At 39.4% G+C, this 18,387-nt stretch overlaps 1 protein-coding gene and 1 long non-coding RNA gene across 2 annotated transcripts in view; one reads left to right on the top strand and one right to left on the bottom strand.

Moving 5' to 3' along the window:
• Positions 1–1,550: 1,550 nt before the first annotated feature.
• SGPP1 (sphingosine-1-phosphate phosphatase 1) lies at positions 1,551–18,233 on the bottom strand. The gene is made up of 3 exons (XM_061464195.1): positions 17,346–18,233; positions 5,237–5,326; positions 1,551–2,947 (listed from the first exon to the last, which is right to left on the bottom strand). Exons 1-3 carry the CDS (start codon positions 17,958–17,960, stop codon positions 2,396–2,398), a joined length of 1,257 nt encoding a protein of 418 aa, XP_061320179.1. The 5' UTR covers positions 17,961–18,233; the 3' UTR covers positions 1,551–2,395.
• Positions 17,557–18,387, top strand: part of LOC133274672 (uncharacterized) — a 28,111-nt gene continuing 27,280 nt past the window's right edge. Inside the window, exon 1 of the long non-coding RNA XR_009745206.1 lies at positions 17,557–17,691. This is a non-coding gene — a long non-coding RNA (uncharacterized LOC133274672). The remainder of the gene's footprint in view (positions 17,692–18,387) is intronic.

The following is an 18,387-nucleotide window of genomic DNA, read 5'->3' as shown; positions in this document are numbered from 1 at the left end:
AAGCCCTACCTGCATATGTTTTTTTTCTCCCATTCTAGTTCTTCCACAGGGGATTTTATTTTCCATTCATAGAAGAGAGCAAGCACGGCTAGGAAAGACAGCTTTAAGAATACCCTTATGCTGTAAATCTGAAGTTCCTAGAATTCAAAAATGTACCGTAAAAGATCAGTCTTGCTTACTTGTCTCTTCTGTGCTACAATTTATACATTTTTTCGCTATAAAATGTAAAGCTAGGATATTCAAGAAGAATATGCCTTAAACTTCAGAGAAAGTTATCCTATTGTTTTCACCAGTCCTCAAACTAGTTTAATCTGATTTGAACTACATCGCTTGCTCAGGGCTTTAAGTGTAAGGCATTTTGTGTGCATTCCCCCCAGCTGTTTATTTAATGACTGTCTTAGTGTGCAAAGCCAAACAAGTGGAAATCCCTCCCTCAAAACCTTGGAAACCAATTTACCTTTTACTGCACATTCAGCATTAAACTGCAAAAGAGGGACAGAGAGAAAAATCAAATCCAGAAACACGCACTGAAATAAGCTAACCATTTTCTACTAAGGAAGGTCTTCTCAACTGTAGAAGTTGTTTAATACACTATCAGTTCTGAATACATCAGTTTGAGTACATTCATAGTGGTACATTCTTAGTGAACTGAAGAAATGCATCAGAAAAGTTAGTTTTTTACATCACCTAGTGCTGGCGTACCATAACTTTGCTGCTCTGAAGAAAGAGATTAACTTTGTTAATTTACATATTAACAGTTTGGAGTTACGAGCTCCAATACGAAAAATCTTTCCAATTCCAAATATTATTTACAAAAAAATTTAAGCTTTGTATTCTGTCACTAGACTTTTCAACCAAATTATGATTTTCCTGGGGGAAAAAAAAAGTTCAATACAAAACTAAGTCATTCACATCTGGCCAGACAATGAGTCTGTTCCTGACATGGGAAGAACAGATTAAGCAACACGTGAACATAGACAAAATGAAATACAAGAGGCACATGAAATTCCAGTTGAAGGGTCATATTCTACTCATCACTGGGAAAAGGATCATGAAAAGCTGAAAAGTGCATAATAATTCAGTAATACTTAGATATGCACAAACTGTTTATACATTGACCATATTGTCTTGGCTGCTCACAATCTACCTATCAGAATGATTAAAAATTTAATTTGATTATATTGTCTTATAGCTATTTAAATGAAGTAAAAGTGATTTTTACCTTTAAATATGTTAATGAATAAAAATATGTGTAATTTTTTGAGAATAAGGATTATATTTCCTAAGAAAGTATCTAAAACCAATGTTTTTTCTAAATTAGTTTGGAATAATAAGTGAAGCCCATTTCTTTGCAGAATGGCATGTTTTTATTGTTTATATGTTTAGATAATTAATTTTGAATATATGTCCACTATATAAACAATCTCCAGAAAAATATATCCTCTTCCAGTAACTTACAATACACATTAAAAATACTTACAAAAGGGATTATTGTCCATTTACAACATCTTGAGCTTAAGAACATGATTCTTGCGTTATTTCATTTATGCATTTACAACATCTTGAGCTTAAGGATGTGATTCTTACGTTATTTCATTTATGCAATTTTGATTAGGCTAAACTGAATACTTTCCAGTTAACTTGAACCATGCCAGCAACATGATGGACAATCTAACATTTAAAAATATCTGCCTAATTATGTAGTATTTTAAATAAAATTTGGCATTTTTACATCACAGTAATATGGCATTTCTTAATTTAGTAACAGAAAGGCACAGTTATTAAACCATAAAATACAGTACCTGGATCATATACACTTTAGTGGTATCTACCAATACAGTCCAGATATTTTACTCTGTAGAGCGGGGTAAAGAAAAAGGCTTCTGTTTACTTCTTTAGAAAAATTCAAACTCATTACAAGTTTGGTCCATTAGAAATGCCTATTAGCTGAAACATCTTGAAGCAAGGCTTCAGGAAAGAATAGAGGAAAACAAATTTAGCAGTCTATGGTCCAACAATTTGAGTAAGTTATTATGAAATGGCAAACAGGTCATGAATGAAGCTTTCTGATCAGCTGACATACCTGTTAAAATGTCAATGTACACAGGTACAGACATTCCAGATACATTAATTGCATCACACACACAGACTTTGTTACAGCAATAAGTCTAGACACAGCATTTATAGAGTTCAGCACTTCTTGTGGATTGATATTTGACTTTTGGCCCCATACCATACCCAAAGATGTGCAAAGTTCTTTAAATGCTTTGCCTTCTATGTATTGCTGTTAAAGTGAAGACCCTGCCAAAGTGAAGCTCACTAGCCTTGCCTTAGCAGACTGTGCACCTCTTTGAAAAACAACTAGCTCTGTTCTATTGAAAGTGATAAAACTGCATCAAGAAAGACCAATGAAGTGGAAGAGGCAAGGAACAATGAACATGAGGGAGAACCCAACCGTTCCATATGTAATATAACGATAGGGAAGCTCAACTTCCATGCGTTGTCTTGCTTTCCGTACATCATCATGTGGTATGCAAAATATTTTACATGCCAGTGGAATAGTGGCTTTTTTCATTGCTACTTTTGTTAACAGCAGAACTATTACTCCGATTAACAATCGCAATATGGCTTTTCCAAACACAGTCACAGTGAGAGAGGAAAGTGATAAAGGTAAAGTCTTGGGAGGAGGATCTAGATTGAGACCCATCATGTAGTTAATGTGAGAGCCGCAGGCTACTCCAGCACCACAGCCCAGTATCTGAGCTGTGTCGCCTCGAGATGTGCTCCAGGTGTCTAGAGTGAAAGAGAAGATGCCCAGGGCTAAATGGAGACTGATGATAATTAAAGGTGCATATTTGTAAGTTAAGTTGAAGTTATCAATCAGGTCCACAACTGGATGGAAGACAACCAAGATAAGAATAGCATACAGAAAGCCAGCAATAACATCCTGTTGAAGAGAGACAAAAATATGGTTTCAGTGTAATAACTATTTCAAAAAATAATTTAAGTTACTTTAGCAAGAAGAGAAATCTCATTGATCTGTTAAAAGCAACTTGTGAATTCCCATCTTCTTCCATTTACTGTCCACAATTACATTTTTTTTTTTTATGTTAAGGGTAAGGAATTGCATTTGACCACCTATTAATAGGACACCTGCATCATAATCAGATCATGAATGGAACTATGATCAAATGATCCATTATCAGAGTTGTAGATCTACAGATTTTCTAGCAAAGCCTGCAGTGAGAAGACAACAGGTACTTGTTTTAAACTAAAAGAGGGTACATCTAGACTAGATGCAAGGTAGAAATTTTTCACAATGAGGGTGGTAAAACACTGGAACCAGTTTCCTAGTGAGGTGACAGATGTCCCATCCCTGGAAACATGCAAGGTCAGGTTGGACAGGGCTCTGAACAACCTCATCTAGGTTGCTCAACAACATGTTGAAGATGTTCCTGTTCATTGCAGGGATGTAGAATCAGATAGCCTTTAAAGGTCCCTGCCATTCCAGACCATTCTGTGATTCTTCTATGACTGTATTTGCTGGCTACAGTGGTCCTTATCCAGGCACCCAGCACAGCACTAGCTAGTCCAGTTAGGTCAGTTCTGCCAGCTGAGTCTGCTGTAACAGCTCAACACTGGATCTGAGTGCCAAGAGTGCCAAGACACAGGCACACTGGCAGCAACAGCTGGTAAGGCAGTGAAGGACCACTGCAGCTAGTCATTACAGTGGCTTAGACTTTCCACTCCAGCTTCAGAATTAACACTGCAAGAATAGAGAATTGTTTGCCACTATTAAAGGAGAGGAAGAAGTAACTTCTGTGGCTTCATACTTGATTTTCAGTTTTATTATTGCTTTTAAAATGTCTTTTCTTAATTAAAAGGTTCCTCAAATTCTTTTTTAATTTAACACTAAATTTCAGTTACTGCTGATTGATCACTCAGTTCCACAGAATTATCTGCAGCTTTTGTCACCTTTACTTTTTAAGGAGGAATTTTTTGAGAGCTTTTGGAAATCCAAGCTGTAGAAACAAGATCACCTTAATTCACATTTAACAACTTTTCCACATGAGCCAGGGGTAGGACATGCATCAGCAGTATTTGTATTGCTCCATCTTCAATGAATCACTCACTTCCACTAATAGAATGCTTGATAAAAGCTCTAACAGAATTGACTGAGAGGAAAATCAGACTTTCTCATTTCAAAAGCAATCACAACAGCTTTCTCCCATATTTACCACCTTGAACCCTTCCTCCTTCCTCCTCCAACTTAAGCACCATGGTTGATTTTATTACAGGTAACACATGGTTAATTGTATTCATTCAAACATTACGGAGGAATCAGATATGAAACTGCTGAATAACCTACTCTACATGATGAATCACTATTTGTTGCATGACTTATAGACTATCTATCAGCTGACACTGTAATCTAAAATATCAGTTCATCCCACCGTCCCCCACATGTTCTGACTTGTGAAGCCTCCTAATCACTAATGCAAATATGTCAGTTTTTCCAAGCTGCCTTATTTTCATATGCTCCTTCTACACTGTGTTCATCAACCAGCTACTCACTACCAGGCTTGCTGTTTTCTGTTAACTTTTCTCCTTCTACCAAGTGATCCTCAAAAACCACTTTAACCATTCCTATTAATCGTCTTAAATTCTGATTACCATTTTATAGTGATCTTATTTTCCCATTCTTACATTGCTTGTATTTGAGTTTCAGTTTTATTCTTTTTAATCCTTTTTAATAAGCAACTACCTTTTTCAAAGATGACAACTTTGTTATTTTGTTTTAGAAGTTTGTTAAGGGAAACTCTAGCATTTGGCATGGCATTCTGAAATGCACATGCTTTGAGTAGGTGATGTGGAACCCGAGTGGACATTTACAGCCACTCTCTCATCCCGCAAAATTATTTCTACTCTGCAGAGGAAACCTTAAGTCTATGATTTAGTGGGTGTCAATTTCAAAACTTAGCTGAAACATCAGCTAAGTTTCAACTGTGGATTGAGTTTATGAAAGAAAAGTATAAATTAACAGAAGTTTGACATCTAGTTTTAGCTATTGTACTCATGTACTGCTGGAGAAGTGCAAGTATTCTTTTCCTGTATGGTAGGCCATCCTGTAAAATGATCTACATACAATTACTGCACTGTAAAAGCTTAAGTGTGATGGAAGTTTATGAAATTAGAACAACATTAAAATAGAAGTTTAGTAGGATTATTTTCTTACCAAAATTGAATGCATTCCCATGTAAATTCGACTACAGCAAACCAACAAACACCAGCAGAATGCAAGGATGAGTCCAAACATAAGGGGATACTGGTAGGGAAAAAAGGTGGAGAGACTGTATTAGAGTTTTGAAAAAAATAATCTAAAAGAAATCACTCTAAGAATTCTGTAATAATTAATTATGTAATTAATTCCTATTAATGCAACTTATGCTTACCCTTTTCCTTGCCCTAGCCTACCCAAGCCTATTAGACCACCTCAAGGAAATCCACTTTTCATAACAGCAAAACATTATTAATGTTTTTCAACTTTTTCCTTGTCCTCTTCCTTTGCATTCAAGATATGAAGTTCAGTGCTTTGATCATATCTTCTCAGACAAAGCAGTAAGAAGTTAACAGATTTCAGTAGCAATTAGTCTTGCCTTCTTAACAGATCCTAAATTGGCAATATGGGCAGAGACAAGCCTTGTGTTATAAACTGCAGAAAAGTTTCACACTGTAGATTAACAATTATCCAGGCATAATCTAGTAGCTTCACCCTTCTTCTGAAAAGGAAGAACTCGTAACAATTTACAAATAAAGTCAATTCCTTTCTGTAGTCCCTGACTCAATATCTGAGCATCCATGTGAAACTCCTGGAATAGTAATCATTTTTGCTCTCCACAAACCCATATAAGTTTCCTATTGCAATCCATATTTATTGAACATAATCAAGGAATTATTTCAAATTATTTCCATCTTCTGATAGATTTTTAAATTAATAAGTACTGTTTACCAGGAACAAACAAAACACTTCATTTTAATCAGCATGTATCAGCATGTGCAGAAACCTAGCATTTTAACTTCCTTAGGTTTTGGATAAAAGCATTCCAATTCACATCTTGCAACACATTATGAAATACTTTCCCTAACCTACCACATTGCAAAACATTGTACAAGACAGGATATGGCTTCCTCCTTTCAGTATTAATTATTCTATAAAAGAAGCAGTCACAAGACAAAATAGCATGCTTCCAACACTGCTTCACTTCCTACATGATAAGCATTTTCAATACAAACATGCAGTGTAGATGTACTCAAATCCTGGAACACAAACTAAGAACTGCAGGCAGTTCTCTTGCCTTCTGCCTTGCTCCTTTCATGGGTAACCTGAAGGGTAGAATATCTAACAAATAAGAGAAAGTATCTTTAATCTTATTGGAGAAAGGTGTATATCCTCTCTGAAGGCCACTTGACAGACTGATAAGCTTCTCAATCAGTTTTTCAGTCAAAGGTTTGGGAGAAGATTATAAGTCTTCCACATTATTCCAACATTCTTTGAATTCTTAGCTCCAGGAGCACATTAGCATGACAAACCTAAAGAATTTCTTAAACTAATGGAAAATTGGAAAGCTTATGCTTCACATAAAAAAACAAATTTCACATTAAAATCAATTCTAAATGCCCAGCTCACAGTTGTGTTACATCTAGTTTAAACTCTAATTCCTGTATCAACATGTGTCTTTTTTTATAAGACATTCACCTACAAATTGTAACCTAAACAAAATTGCGTATTTAATGATTCATTTCTAACTGAAATGAAGAAGGAACAAATTCAGTTTCCTGCCTTTCAGAATTATGCTAATAACAGGCAATACACCACTAACTAGGTCACACTCAAGACATGACTGCAGAGTCATCAGATGCCAGCATTGTTATAGTAGCCACAAAAGCAGTCCTTGTTCCCTGTGCTGCCCCACCAGAATACATTACGCCGTTATGCCTCTTCCATCACTTCCATTGATCTCAGGGTACAAGTAGTGCTGCCTGCACCTGGAAGACACTTCAGCCACACAACCTCCTGCTCCACTCCCCCCTCACCCCTGAGGGCGACCGAAGCAGAAATGCTGCATGTATATAGAGGGGTAAGTATATCCTATACTCTCTGAAGTAGAGAGGAGCTTCTAGCACATCCTTACCTGCTCCACAACATGAAAGCCTGGGAAGACAGACTTCTTGTTTCCCAGAGAGAAACTAGCAAGGGAAGATTAGTAACTCCAGAAGCAATGCAGACCTCTTGACTAGAAAAATTAATACCATCACAATTACTTGGTGGTAGAATGAACTTACATGTGTTCATATGGAAGTTTCAAACATTTTTGCGCATCACTTGATACCACCATATGCCCATTCTTGTTTCCTGGCACACATCTTTAGTCCTTTCAGGCCCTAATCAAGAATAAGATTTTTCTTTAATAAAGATTTTTCCTGTGTTTCTGAAACACCTGACAGAAACAGAAGCTGGAGCTTTAGCAAGAAGACCTATGAAGTGTCAGGCTCAGCAGGCTGTAGCAGCTAATGATACCATGGTTGGGGAGAAGTTACAGCAGCTAAAAAAGCAAGACTCTAAAAAGCATGAAGGAAAAAGTGTATGTGAGAAGTCTTATTTTAAGAGTCCTGGGCAGGTCATTGTGAACAGCAGGGAGAGTCAGATAAATTCTGAAAAGTAAAAGAAATGTTTGCTCTCAGTCAGGAGCTCTCAAGGGAGGAGTGTTTGAGGAAGAAGGGAATTGTCAGAAGCTCCAACTTTCAAGAAAAGTTCAAAAAGAGTATTTGACTCTCTCATATCTCACTCTAATTCTGTTTTTAATAATATCGAAAATACCCATTAAAATACCTGAAACCACTGGCTAGTTTAGTTCTTCTGTAGCAAAGCATCTGTATCTAAGAGCTCAAACACTTCCTTATTGAATCATAAATAAAATCCAATTATACATTTCACCCCAATTCGTATCATCTTAAAGTGAAAGATATTTTAACTTAAACCCAGACAAAATATTTGTACTGAAATAGCTTTAGCATGATTTGTGCACAAATGTATCTGCAGTATTAGGGACATGCTGATTTATGGTATTTTTAATGCATGGTAATAATAATCATAGAAGTCCTAAACCCAGTTTATTTCCACCAAGAGTTTACTCACTACAGTGTGCTGAGCTGGGTTGTCCACAATGAAAAAGCAGAAGAACCAAACAATTATTCTAATTTCCTCTGGAATACTCCACAATACAACAGTTAAGTGTATTTTTGTGCTTAGTTCCCACACAAACCATTCTCTTCTATGCTCTCCCACTATATAACCAGCACTCTTTGACAACTGTCAGTTTATGTCTGAAGCTTACTTACCGACCAGTAAAATAACTATCAGTTTAAAGACATCTTTTCATATGAAGTATGGAAATAAAATTTCACCTAAAGAAGGTTTTAACCTTCATCTGTCCTGGTTTCTCCCCATGTTACATCCATACTTCCCTGCATTACTGATCAGAATTTCTTCCCACAACCCCAGCACCCCACTGCAGAGCATCATAAAGCTGTACATACACTTTGGGCCTTCACAGTTCACTGGCCTCCTTAGATACCACTAGAAATCAAGCAGAACCATCCACTACTTCAATACAAATAAAGCTCACAAATACCCTGCCTCCTCCTCGGACTGCTTTTTCACTCATACCATTTAAAAGCAGCCATTGGTTTCAAGAATTCCTAGGACACCAAACTGGCAGCACCTGCTTAAAAATATACCCTCAGGTGATAAGGCAACCACATGTTTTATCCTCACACATACAGATAAGTGTACAAGGTGACTAAAGGAGAATATTAACACTCCCACACATCTTTTAGCTTAGCAAGAAAACAGCTCAGCAGCATGCCAACCTGACACCACCTTGATGCCATAAATTTACTTTCAAATCACTGCCTGAAAATAAAGCAATGTCAAGGTACTAGCAAACATTTTCTACATGTTGTTTCATCTATAAATGATTAACTGCATGTATTTTGCATATATACATTGGGTATACCATGGTTGTATATCTGTAACCTCCCACTGCCCAGGCATAAGAAATCCGCTTAAATATCAAATACCTTCTATTAGTACAGTGCCTTAAACAACCCTTTTTAGACATAAAGGTCTCAAACCCTGTCTCCATGCCCTCAAGAGCATCGCATGTATATCCTCAAAAATTCATTATACTTACTATCTCCATAGCTATCATGCCACCCCAACAATTTTTAGTATGGGGAATATTTATTGAACTGCATACTGCTTTCTTTTTTGCCAAATTAAGGAAAAATCCCAACTTGTGATCTGAAAATACTAATCTTATGCAAAAATAAAGATACTTGCATAGTACACTTAATGTGAACTTCAGAATCACATGTTGGCTCAAAACCAATATTTACCTGTCACTAATTCTCCTTGAGAAAAGTACCCACATTCCATATTAGATCAAATCACTGATATCTGGCTAGCACAAGCATTTTTCTGAAGGCCAGAATACAACTTTGATAATATGCATAAGCATGTAGTACAACTACAAGATTAGAATATGAAGTAAAAGCAGGTGGAATTGCAGCAAGGCAGAGATCAGGAACAGACACAAATTCAACACAGATATTAAAAAGATACTTTCGCCAGTATTTTGGCTTTAAAGTGTTTGAGGGCATCATACCCATTAAGAAGTGTCCAAGTGTTGACATGTGTGACTAAGGGACAGATCACCAAGCATCTTAATAAAAAAACAAAACAAAAACAAAAAAAATCCCCCCAAAACCCAACAAAATGGTTTATTGATTTCTTAAATTCACATATAAAGTTAAAGAAAAAGCTAGAAATAAAGCTGATTGAATCAACTACTCATCTGCTCTCAGACCTCAGTTTTGTTCCCAGATCCAGAATCTTGTTAATCAAAGAAACTGCATTAAATTGGTCCTATTTGGAAGTGAAACTATTTCCAATAAGCCTTTCAGAATTGTATGCTCTATATTTTCAATAGAAAATTCCCATTTTATTTGATTACATCCTCCAAAACATGCTTGCAAGCTTCTGACTGGATCTCATCAAAAATGTTTCCCTTAGCTGCCTATCCTCCTCCCTCCCAGTCTTCTTCTGACTTTTTGCCAAGAGTCTTAATAACATAACCATTGTTTGAAAATGCTCATAAGGAAGCAATCTGTCCTAAAAGCTTTGACCTAGGTCAGAAAATTCCTTCTTTCATAATGGAACATTCTGAAAATAAACTCTAGATACCCATTTCTTTACTTTTTTAAAGCACATTCTACACTGGGGAAGTTTCCAGCATCCACAAAGGGATCCAAACTATTTCCTAATATTTTCCGTATTCTACAATATTACTCAATGATCTTTTAAAATCATATGATAACTCAGAAGTCTACCTTCAGTTTGAGACAATTATTTTGTGCCAGAGTTCACTGAACGAATCTAAGCATCATACTTTGAAGAAGATATTTGGGCTATGTATTTGCATTAGTCATACAAAAAGCAGAGCATATAAATGATTGTGTGGACAGAGCAGAAAAGAAAGGAGAAGAGGATAATTAAAGAGGAAAGACCACTTATCTTTTTAGGAAAGATACAGACAAATCCCTGTTTTTTCAAAAGAGGCCAAGTGATAAATAACACTGATTAACCTGCATTTATCAATTATTTCCTTCTTTCTTGACTGACAAACATCAAAAAGCATAAAAGTTTGAGAATGCTACATGCCATTGCAAGAAACTCTTCTTTAAATTCCAAGACAAAGCTTTGAACACCAGCCCTGCTGGGAGTTAAAAGGTTTACTTTTCTGCTATACATCTTCTGAAAAGAAATCAAGGAGTGACAATAGGAATTGGAGCCTGTTACTTCTCTTATATCCTTAAAAATAAAAAAATCCCTCCCTGAACACACCCAGCAAGAATCACCTCCAGCTTGCTCTGCTTATGCCACCAACACCTAAAAATTATTTTCCTGCAAACTGAAGTCTGCTCAGGTTTAATCAGCACATCCTATTTGAAAGTGTGAGGAATGCTTTGTGTGTGTGTACAATCCACTAAGAAGGAAGAACTTGCATGAGAAAGATTACTTTTGAATCCTCTCCTCTTCAAAAACTGCATTTAAGTTTACAGCATTTTTTTACATATCCCCCCCCCCCCGGATCATTTACATTAATTAAAGATCTGCTTATGAAAATCTGAAAAATATATTTAATGCCCGTCAACAGAGTTTACTAGGGCAGGATGCTGCATACTTCTGGCAAAGATCCCCATGAGATTTGTATGAACTGGCTATGCTCTTTTTAAACATTTAGGAGCACCCACATCAAACAGGCCACACAACTTTTCCCAGCTTCCTTTACAAATGAACTACAGACATTAATACGGCCCGCGAAATAAGACCTTATAACTCAAATGTACAAGACAAGGCAAGTGCTGACCCTCCAGATTGCCATCTTTCTGTCTCAGGAGCTCTTCAGTGCATAGGCAATTCTAGGATATCAGATTACCCCTTCAGCAAAGCTTTTCATGTCAGAAGAGTTTTTGTTTGCTTATTTTAAGAAACACATCTAAGAAAACCAATTAGACAAGCACGTATCTCTTTGCCTGAGTTTCTTCACCACATTTTAGTATTTAAACCAAAATCCATTTGGGCTTCTCTGAGGTGAAGCATCTCTTCCCCAAAAGAATCTGTACTTGCTCTTACACACAGAATTTGTACAGAAGGGATGGCTTCCTATGTGTAGCTTCCAATTTTATCATCACATCAGCCTTAAACGATTATGCAAGCCTTTCAGCAAGGAGAGACACTTAAAGCTAGGATTTGCCCACTTCCACTAAAATTCTCACTATAGCACTGTCATTATACTATTCATCCAACCCCAACAACCAATTTTTCCTCATTCCCAGTGGGGATCTGAAATAAGCCTTTTGAATGGAAGAGCAGGAGGACAATCCTATAGGTAATAATTCATAATAGTCAATCTCGGAATCACAGAACTATGCAAATCCCTCTGGAATCCCAAAACAGATCCTCTCAAACCCACCTCCTCTGATTAGATTCATCAGCTTTGATTGATAGAAGTAATGATGCAGATGAAAGATTTCTGGAAAGGTGCTGGATGCAGTACAATGTGACAGTCTTACACAGTCAGAATTAAGGATAGAGTCAACAAATCACTAGTAAAAATTATTTTTCAGTTTTTATTAGGTGTGTCAGTCATAGAATCATAGAACAGTAAGGGTTGGAAAGGACCTTAAGGTCACCTAATTCCAACCCCTCTGCCATGGGCAGGGACACCTTCCACTAAACCATGCCACCCAAGGCTCTGTCCAACCTGGACTTGAACACTGCCAGGGATGGAGCATTCACAAACTTCCTTGGGCAACTCATCCCAGTGCCTCACCACCCTTACAGTAATGAACTTCTTCCTTATATCCAATCTAAACTTCCCCTGTTTAAGTTTGAACCCGTTACCCATGTCTTGTCACTACAGTCCCTAATGAAGAGTCCCTCCCCAGCATCCTTGTAGGCCCCCTTCAGATACTGGAAGGCTGCTATGAGGTCTCCACGCAGCCTTCTCTTCTCCAGGCTGAACAGCTCCAGCTTTCTCAGCCTGTCTTCATACGGGAGGTGCTCCAGTCCCCTGATCATCCTCATGGCCCTCCTCTGGACTTGTTCCAACAGTTCCATGTCCTTTTTATGTTGAAGACACCAGAACTGTACACAATACTCCAAGTGAGATCTCATGAGAGCAGAGTAGAGGGGCAGGATCACCTCCTTTGACCTGCTGGTCACGCTCCTTTTGATGCAGCCCAGGATACGGTTGGCTTTCTGGGCTGCAAGCGCACGCTGAAGCCGGCTCGTGTTCATTTTCTCATCCACCAACACCCCCAAGTGCTTCTCCACAGGGCTGCTCTGAATCTCTTCTCTGCCCAACCTGTAGCTGTGCCTGAGATTGCTCCGACCCAGGTGTAGGACCTTGCACTTGTCATGGTTAAACCTCATGAGGTTGGCATCTGCCCACCTCACAAGCGTGTCAAGGTCCCTCTGGATGGCATTCCTTCCCTCCAGGGTATCAACCGAACCACACAGCTTGGTGTCATCGGCAAACTTGCTGAGGGCGCACTCAATCCCACTGTCTGTGTCAGTGACGAAGATGTTGAATAAGACCGGTCCCAACACCGATTCCTGAGGGACACCACTTGTTACTGGTCTCCAGACGGACATTGAGCCATTGACCACAACTCTTTGTGTGCAGCCATCCAGCCAGTTCTTTATCCACTGAGTGGTCCATCTATCAAACTGATGTCTCTCCAATTTAGAGACAAAGTCAGCCATTAGCCATTTGGAGACAGTCAAGCCATTACAGAACAGATGCACTTGACTGCAGAAGTCACTGATGATAGGATTTGCAGACAAGCACACAGGGAGGACAATGCTGTCATATTTAAACTTCTTCAGAAGAGAAGTCCATTCAAACAGTGTTAATATAGAGAGCAGCTACTGCTCAGTTAGAGTTCTGGGTTCCTGATGAATATCAACTTAAAGTTTGCTAACAGTGAGAATCGGCAGTTTCTGACTCAGCTTATTAATGCAGAGCTCAGGAGGGAGTGTTAAACCATCACTTCGTAACCTGAACAACTATTGCTAGAGCCAGGCTGCATCCTGGAGGTACTCTGGAAGAAAAGCATATTTTCTGTGTCTCTTTTTTTATTGTTGTTGTTTTTTCCCCTCCTCAAAATAAAACAGTAGGGTTATGACACATTCGGGTACCATCAACTCAAGCAACACTTCTAGTAAAATATGTAGTTCTATCTATTTGAAATCAGCTATTCAAAGGAATCAAATACAATATAAAAAGACACTTTTTTTCCAGTAATCTCAGCCTGAGGCTTTTGGAAATTTTGTAGGTAATAAGCAACTGACACTATCTCTTCCTCCCCATTGAGAACATGATATAAGCCAGCCTGGCTCAAACTGTCAGTATTTCAAGGAAAGCAGGTTTTCCCCAGTGTGATGAAGTTATATTTCTTCCCCACATTGCATTGAGATCTACAACCTCACTGTCTTTTAAGAGTTTGCCCTTCTTTTTTAGGGTATAAAAGCTTCAATGACAGAAAGAAAAATATTAACATCTATAACACTCCTAAATTCTCATGAGCCTTTGTCATGCATGTTAAATTTCAAGATTACTGAAGTGTCTTCGAAACAAGTGGTTTTCCTGCTGAGCTTTAACAATAATAAATACAGATTATGCAAGCAGAATCAAAAGTTTTAAGCAAGCTCTTATAATACAATGAAAACCTGAAAATTTATATTCCAGAATGGACAGAACAGTCCATTGAAGATTCTCTTAACACATGTCTATCTGGAAGTCATTTGCATTGCATATTCCCTGTGTCCAAAGTATCTAATTGTAAATTGCCACAACCATCTTTAAAATATCTTAATACTGAAAGTACTTTACTTGAACAATGACATTTATAAGCAAGTATTTTAGTTTTTCTCTGTATAGTCAAAACCTTTTTGAATACTACATGAAAGGAAAACAGTTGTAATAGGATTACTGTTAGGCATTGAAAACTTGGAAAGCACAAACTCAGTTCAACAGGTTAAAAGTAAACCTAGTGGAGTCAAAAAGTGTTGGTTTTAAATAGATAATTTGGGCCATACATAGAAAAGTAAGAACAGATATGCTCTGTTCTATTGTTCAAAGGAAAGACTCATAGATTGACAGAAACACCGTAGTACACAGGAAGTCATAGCTCAATGAAAGCAAACTCCAAATAAGCAATACAGGAAGGTGATTTCCTTCACACTGGAGTTAACCTCTTTTAGAACAAGAGTGACTTTATTTGGTTTAGTGTAAATTTCGAAGTGACAAACTCAATTAAAGTTACCTGTATTCCAGAATAAAAGTCTCTGCACAAAACTTATAGCTGTATCTGGTCAAAATCATGCTCAGTCTTGCTCCGCCATGACTTTTCTGAACAAGCAGTCCTAAAATGTGGACCCATCATGATCATGATCAGTGTAATGCTTGCTTTTATGGAATATATAGAAAGACTGAACCCAAACATTTGCTGACAAGTTTAAATCTAATCATCTGTATGTACTAACATGTCTAATTTAATAAAAAAAACAGTTATTAAAAGCTTCTTTATCATTAATAGTTTCCCAAGAAGTTCTGAGGTCAGTCAGTAACCCCACCTATTTCCAGAAAAGTAAGACGAGAAGTTGTCATATAGATTCTGCTCCCTTTCAGTGCAAGTAAAATATGAAGAACAGAAGCAGCATTAGATGAAAGCTTAACTCTCTTTAGGGGTAAAACAAAAGATACTCAACATGCCATAGGTTAACTTTTGATGAATATTTGGAAATAAATTTAAAATACTAAGCCTGTTTTTTTCTTAAATTAATATTTTGAAAAAGCAGAAGTCGGTTTCAGAGAGCTATGTTATTCATAGCCATTTCATAAGAAGAAGGAATTAAAATTAAGACTCAAACATTTTGCTTCCTCATTTCTTAAGCATGGTTCTAAATAAATAACAACAAGACTCAATGTTGATGATTTCTTAATATGCATTCATTATAAATATGTTTAGTCAATTAGCACAGTATTTCACAGACCACAGTTGCAGGGCTGGCAAGCTGAAGATCTAACATGGCTCACTGGCAAAAATACCATTTCACACATTGTCAGTTTGCTGGTACTGGAAGAGCAATCAAACCAAGTTCTTCTCTGCACACATGACAACAGTCCATGTAAAGCCAATCGACTGATACTACTTAATGAAGTTTCGCACATGCAGAGAAACAGAAATCCAGTTCATTCTTCCAACTGGCATCAGCCCTACGTCTCTAACAAGTAATAAGCAAGCATTCCCATTTTAGTCATTTAAAAAACCAAAACAGATACCCAACAACCTGAAGAGCAAGTATCTCACTGTCAGAACTGCAAATACGTATTTCAAACACCCACAAAACATGGCATTATATCTGATGCCTGTTCAACTCTAGCAAAGTGATACTTCATATTTTCCTAGCAAAGAATATAAACCCCTAATAGGTTTCTTTGGGGAACGCTGTATCACCCTGCAGTACTAACTTTGATTAAAGAGAAGCAAAATACAATCTGTAACTTTCAACTACCTTCTTCCTTTCAGGTACCCATTCCATAGCTGAGATAAAACCACCAAGTGTCACACTGTAACAGCACAGAACTGCTAATTGTTAACAGTAACTGGAAAGACAAGAGTTCAGCCCCAGAAGAAAGTTCAAAGAGAGTTCTCTCTACCAAGATGACAAACATCTGACTTAAAATAGGCAGGTGTTATAGTAAGAGTCTGTAAACATTAACAACTTAACAGTAGCCTTATTACATAACTTCTTAAACATCACACACAGCACCCTCAAAACCCTACACTGAATATTTGTTGCCTGGGAAAGCCTTCCCCCTCATTGGGGCAGTGATTTAGAGAGCAGAGTATATGTTGTGCTTTCTTTAGAGTTCTTACTGTTGCCCATACTGCAAACAACAAGCGCTGAAGCAAATGCCTCAGATGCTCAACGGTCTTACTTCATCTATTAACCCAAAGTGCAACAGGCAGATCTTAAAATTCTGCTGAATTAAGGTGCTGAAAGGATCAGAGGTTATCCGTTCCTGCTATTTATTAGTACATTATTAGTAGTAAAAACACCTGAAGATATATGGACTCCTCAGAACAGAAATAGTCATTTCCACTTCATGGGTAATGAGACTAAAAGCATTTTAAAGTCTAAAGCTACAGTCTAACTATACAAAGTGATGTAAAAGTAAAGAAGAATCAGCAAAAAAGCCTGTCTCTTCACCAAGTTTTCAGTCAGCAAACCCAAACGCCTTTAGAAACATAAGATGCTTATAAAACTTTGTACAAAGCACTTACCCTACAAGAAGTTTAAAAAAAAAAAGAAAACTCACAAGAACAAAATGCAGATTGTTAACGCAGACGTTTAATGAACACTGAGCTAATCGTTCGGAAAGTCAGCAGAACTTCGACTCCGAAGACAGAATTATTAGAATAGGTCTTGTTACCTGAGCAATCTCGTGGATCACAGAAATAGCAAAAAAAAAAAGGGGGGGGGGGGGGGGGGGAGGGGGGAACAAAGAAAAAAAGGCACAAATTTCACACTTTCCCCAACCTCACTCAGCCACCTCCCCTCCAAAAAGAAAACAGGTCTGCCACATTGCCACATCCCCATACGCCGGGGCTGGGAAACACTGGTTGAAGGGCAAGAAGGTGCGCGTTACCTGCCAGCGGCCGTAGCTGAGCAGCAGGAGCGCCAGGGGGATGGCGGTGCCCGACATCGCGTGAGTGGAGGGCATGCTGTACTCCGAGTTGTAGAACACTTCCAGCTTCACCACAGGCGGGGAGGCAGGCCGCGGCCAGCGGATGACATCCTTGGTGCACTGCCCCAGGTACATCACCCATACCCAGATGATGATAAGCCTCCGGCCCAGCCAGGCGTCCAAGTTCCAAATGCAGAAGGGGAAGAAGAGGATGTAGAAAAGCTCGTTGCCGAGCTCCGTGCCCAGGCTGAAGAGATAGTAGAGGAAGCGACTACGGGTGGAGAACTCCTGGCTGCCGTCCTCCTCCGTGAGGGAGTTGCGCCGCGGCCTCCTCCACCGCTGCGGGGGACCCGCCCCAGCGGGCACAGTCCCGTTCCCGGCGGGATGCTCCTCCCCTCCCGCCCGCCCCGCGGCCGGCGGGCTGCCGTTAGCCACCGGCCCCCGGGCTCCGGCTCGCTGCTCCGCATCGGCCCAGCCCGTAGGCCCCTCCACCCCGCAGAGCCGTTGGAAGGCGGCCACTTTCTGTGGGTCTTGCAGGTGGGCGGCCAGCCGGGACAGGCGCCGGCAGAGAGCCATGACTGGAGGACGAGGCCGCCCGCGAGGGGCGGGCCGAAGGCGGCTAGGTTCTGCCCGGGCAAGCGGACGGGAAGCTGAGGGGGCTTCGCTTGCGGGGCTGCGGAAAGGACGGGGTATCCCGTGCGTGCGGCGGGGAAGAGAACGGTTCCCTCAGGAGAAACCCGCTCGAGGGCGAGGCGTCGCGGAGCGCGGCCACCGCCCGGCCCGAGCCGCCACCACCGCCCTCGCCTCAGCCCGGCTCCCCGCGCCGCTCTGGTGCCGGCTGGCTCGATCACTCTCTGTCGATCTCCCTCGCGCGCGCGCGACGGCCCGACACCGCCCCTCGCCGACACCACCCCGCCGCGCATGCGTACAGCAGTCGCTCGCGGGTGCGGGGACCCCCGCAGGAAACCTCATCGCAGTGCGGATTGGCTGCTGCTCTCTCCCG

Source organism: Pezoporus flaviventris, unplaced genomic scaffold (genome assembly GCF_033815535.1).
Source record: "Pezoporus flaviventris isolate CSIRO_AGI_PZ_B2104156 unplaced genomic scaffold, CSIRO_AGI_Pfla_v1 ptg000036l, whole genome shotgun sequence".
NCBI classification, from domain to species: Eukaryota; Metazoa; Chordata; class Aves; order Psittaciformes; family Psittacidae; genus Pezoporus; species Pezoporus flaviventris.
This window is presented reverse-complemented; position numbering and strand designations above follow the sequence as displayed.

Bases quoted from the DNA above. Each gene is read 5' to 3' on its own strand.
- SGPP1 (XM_061464195.1), bottom strand. From the start codon at position 17,960: ATGGCTCTCTGCCGGCGCCTGTCCCGGCTGGCCGCCCACCTGCAAGAC. The intron at 5,327-17,345 runs GTAACGCGCACC...TTTCCCTACCAG, and splicing joins TCAGCTACGGCCGCTGGCAG to TATCCCCTTATGTTTGGACT. The intron at 2,948-5,236 runs GTAAGAAAATAA...TCTCTTCAACAG, and splicing joins TGGGAATGCATTCAATTTTG to GATGTTATTGCTGGCTTTCT.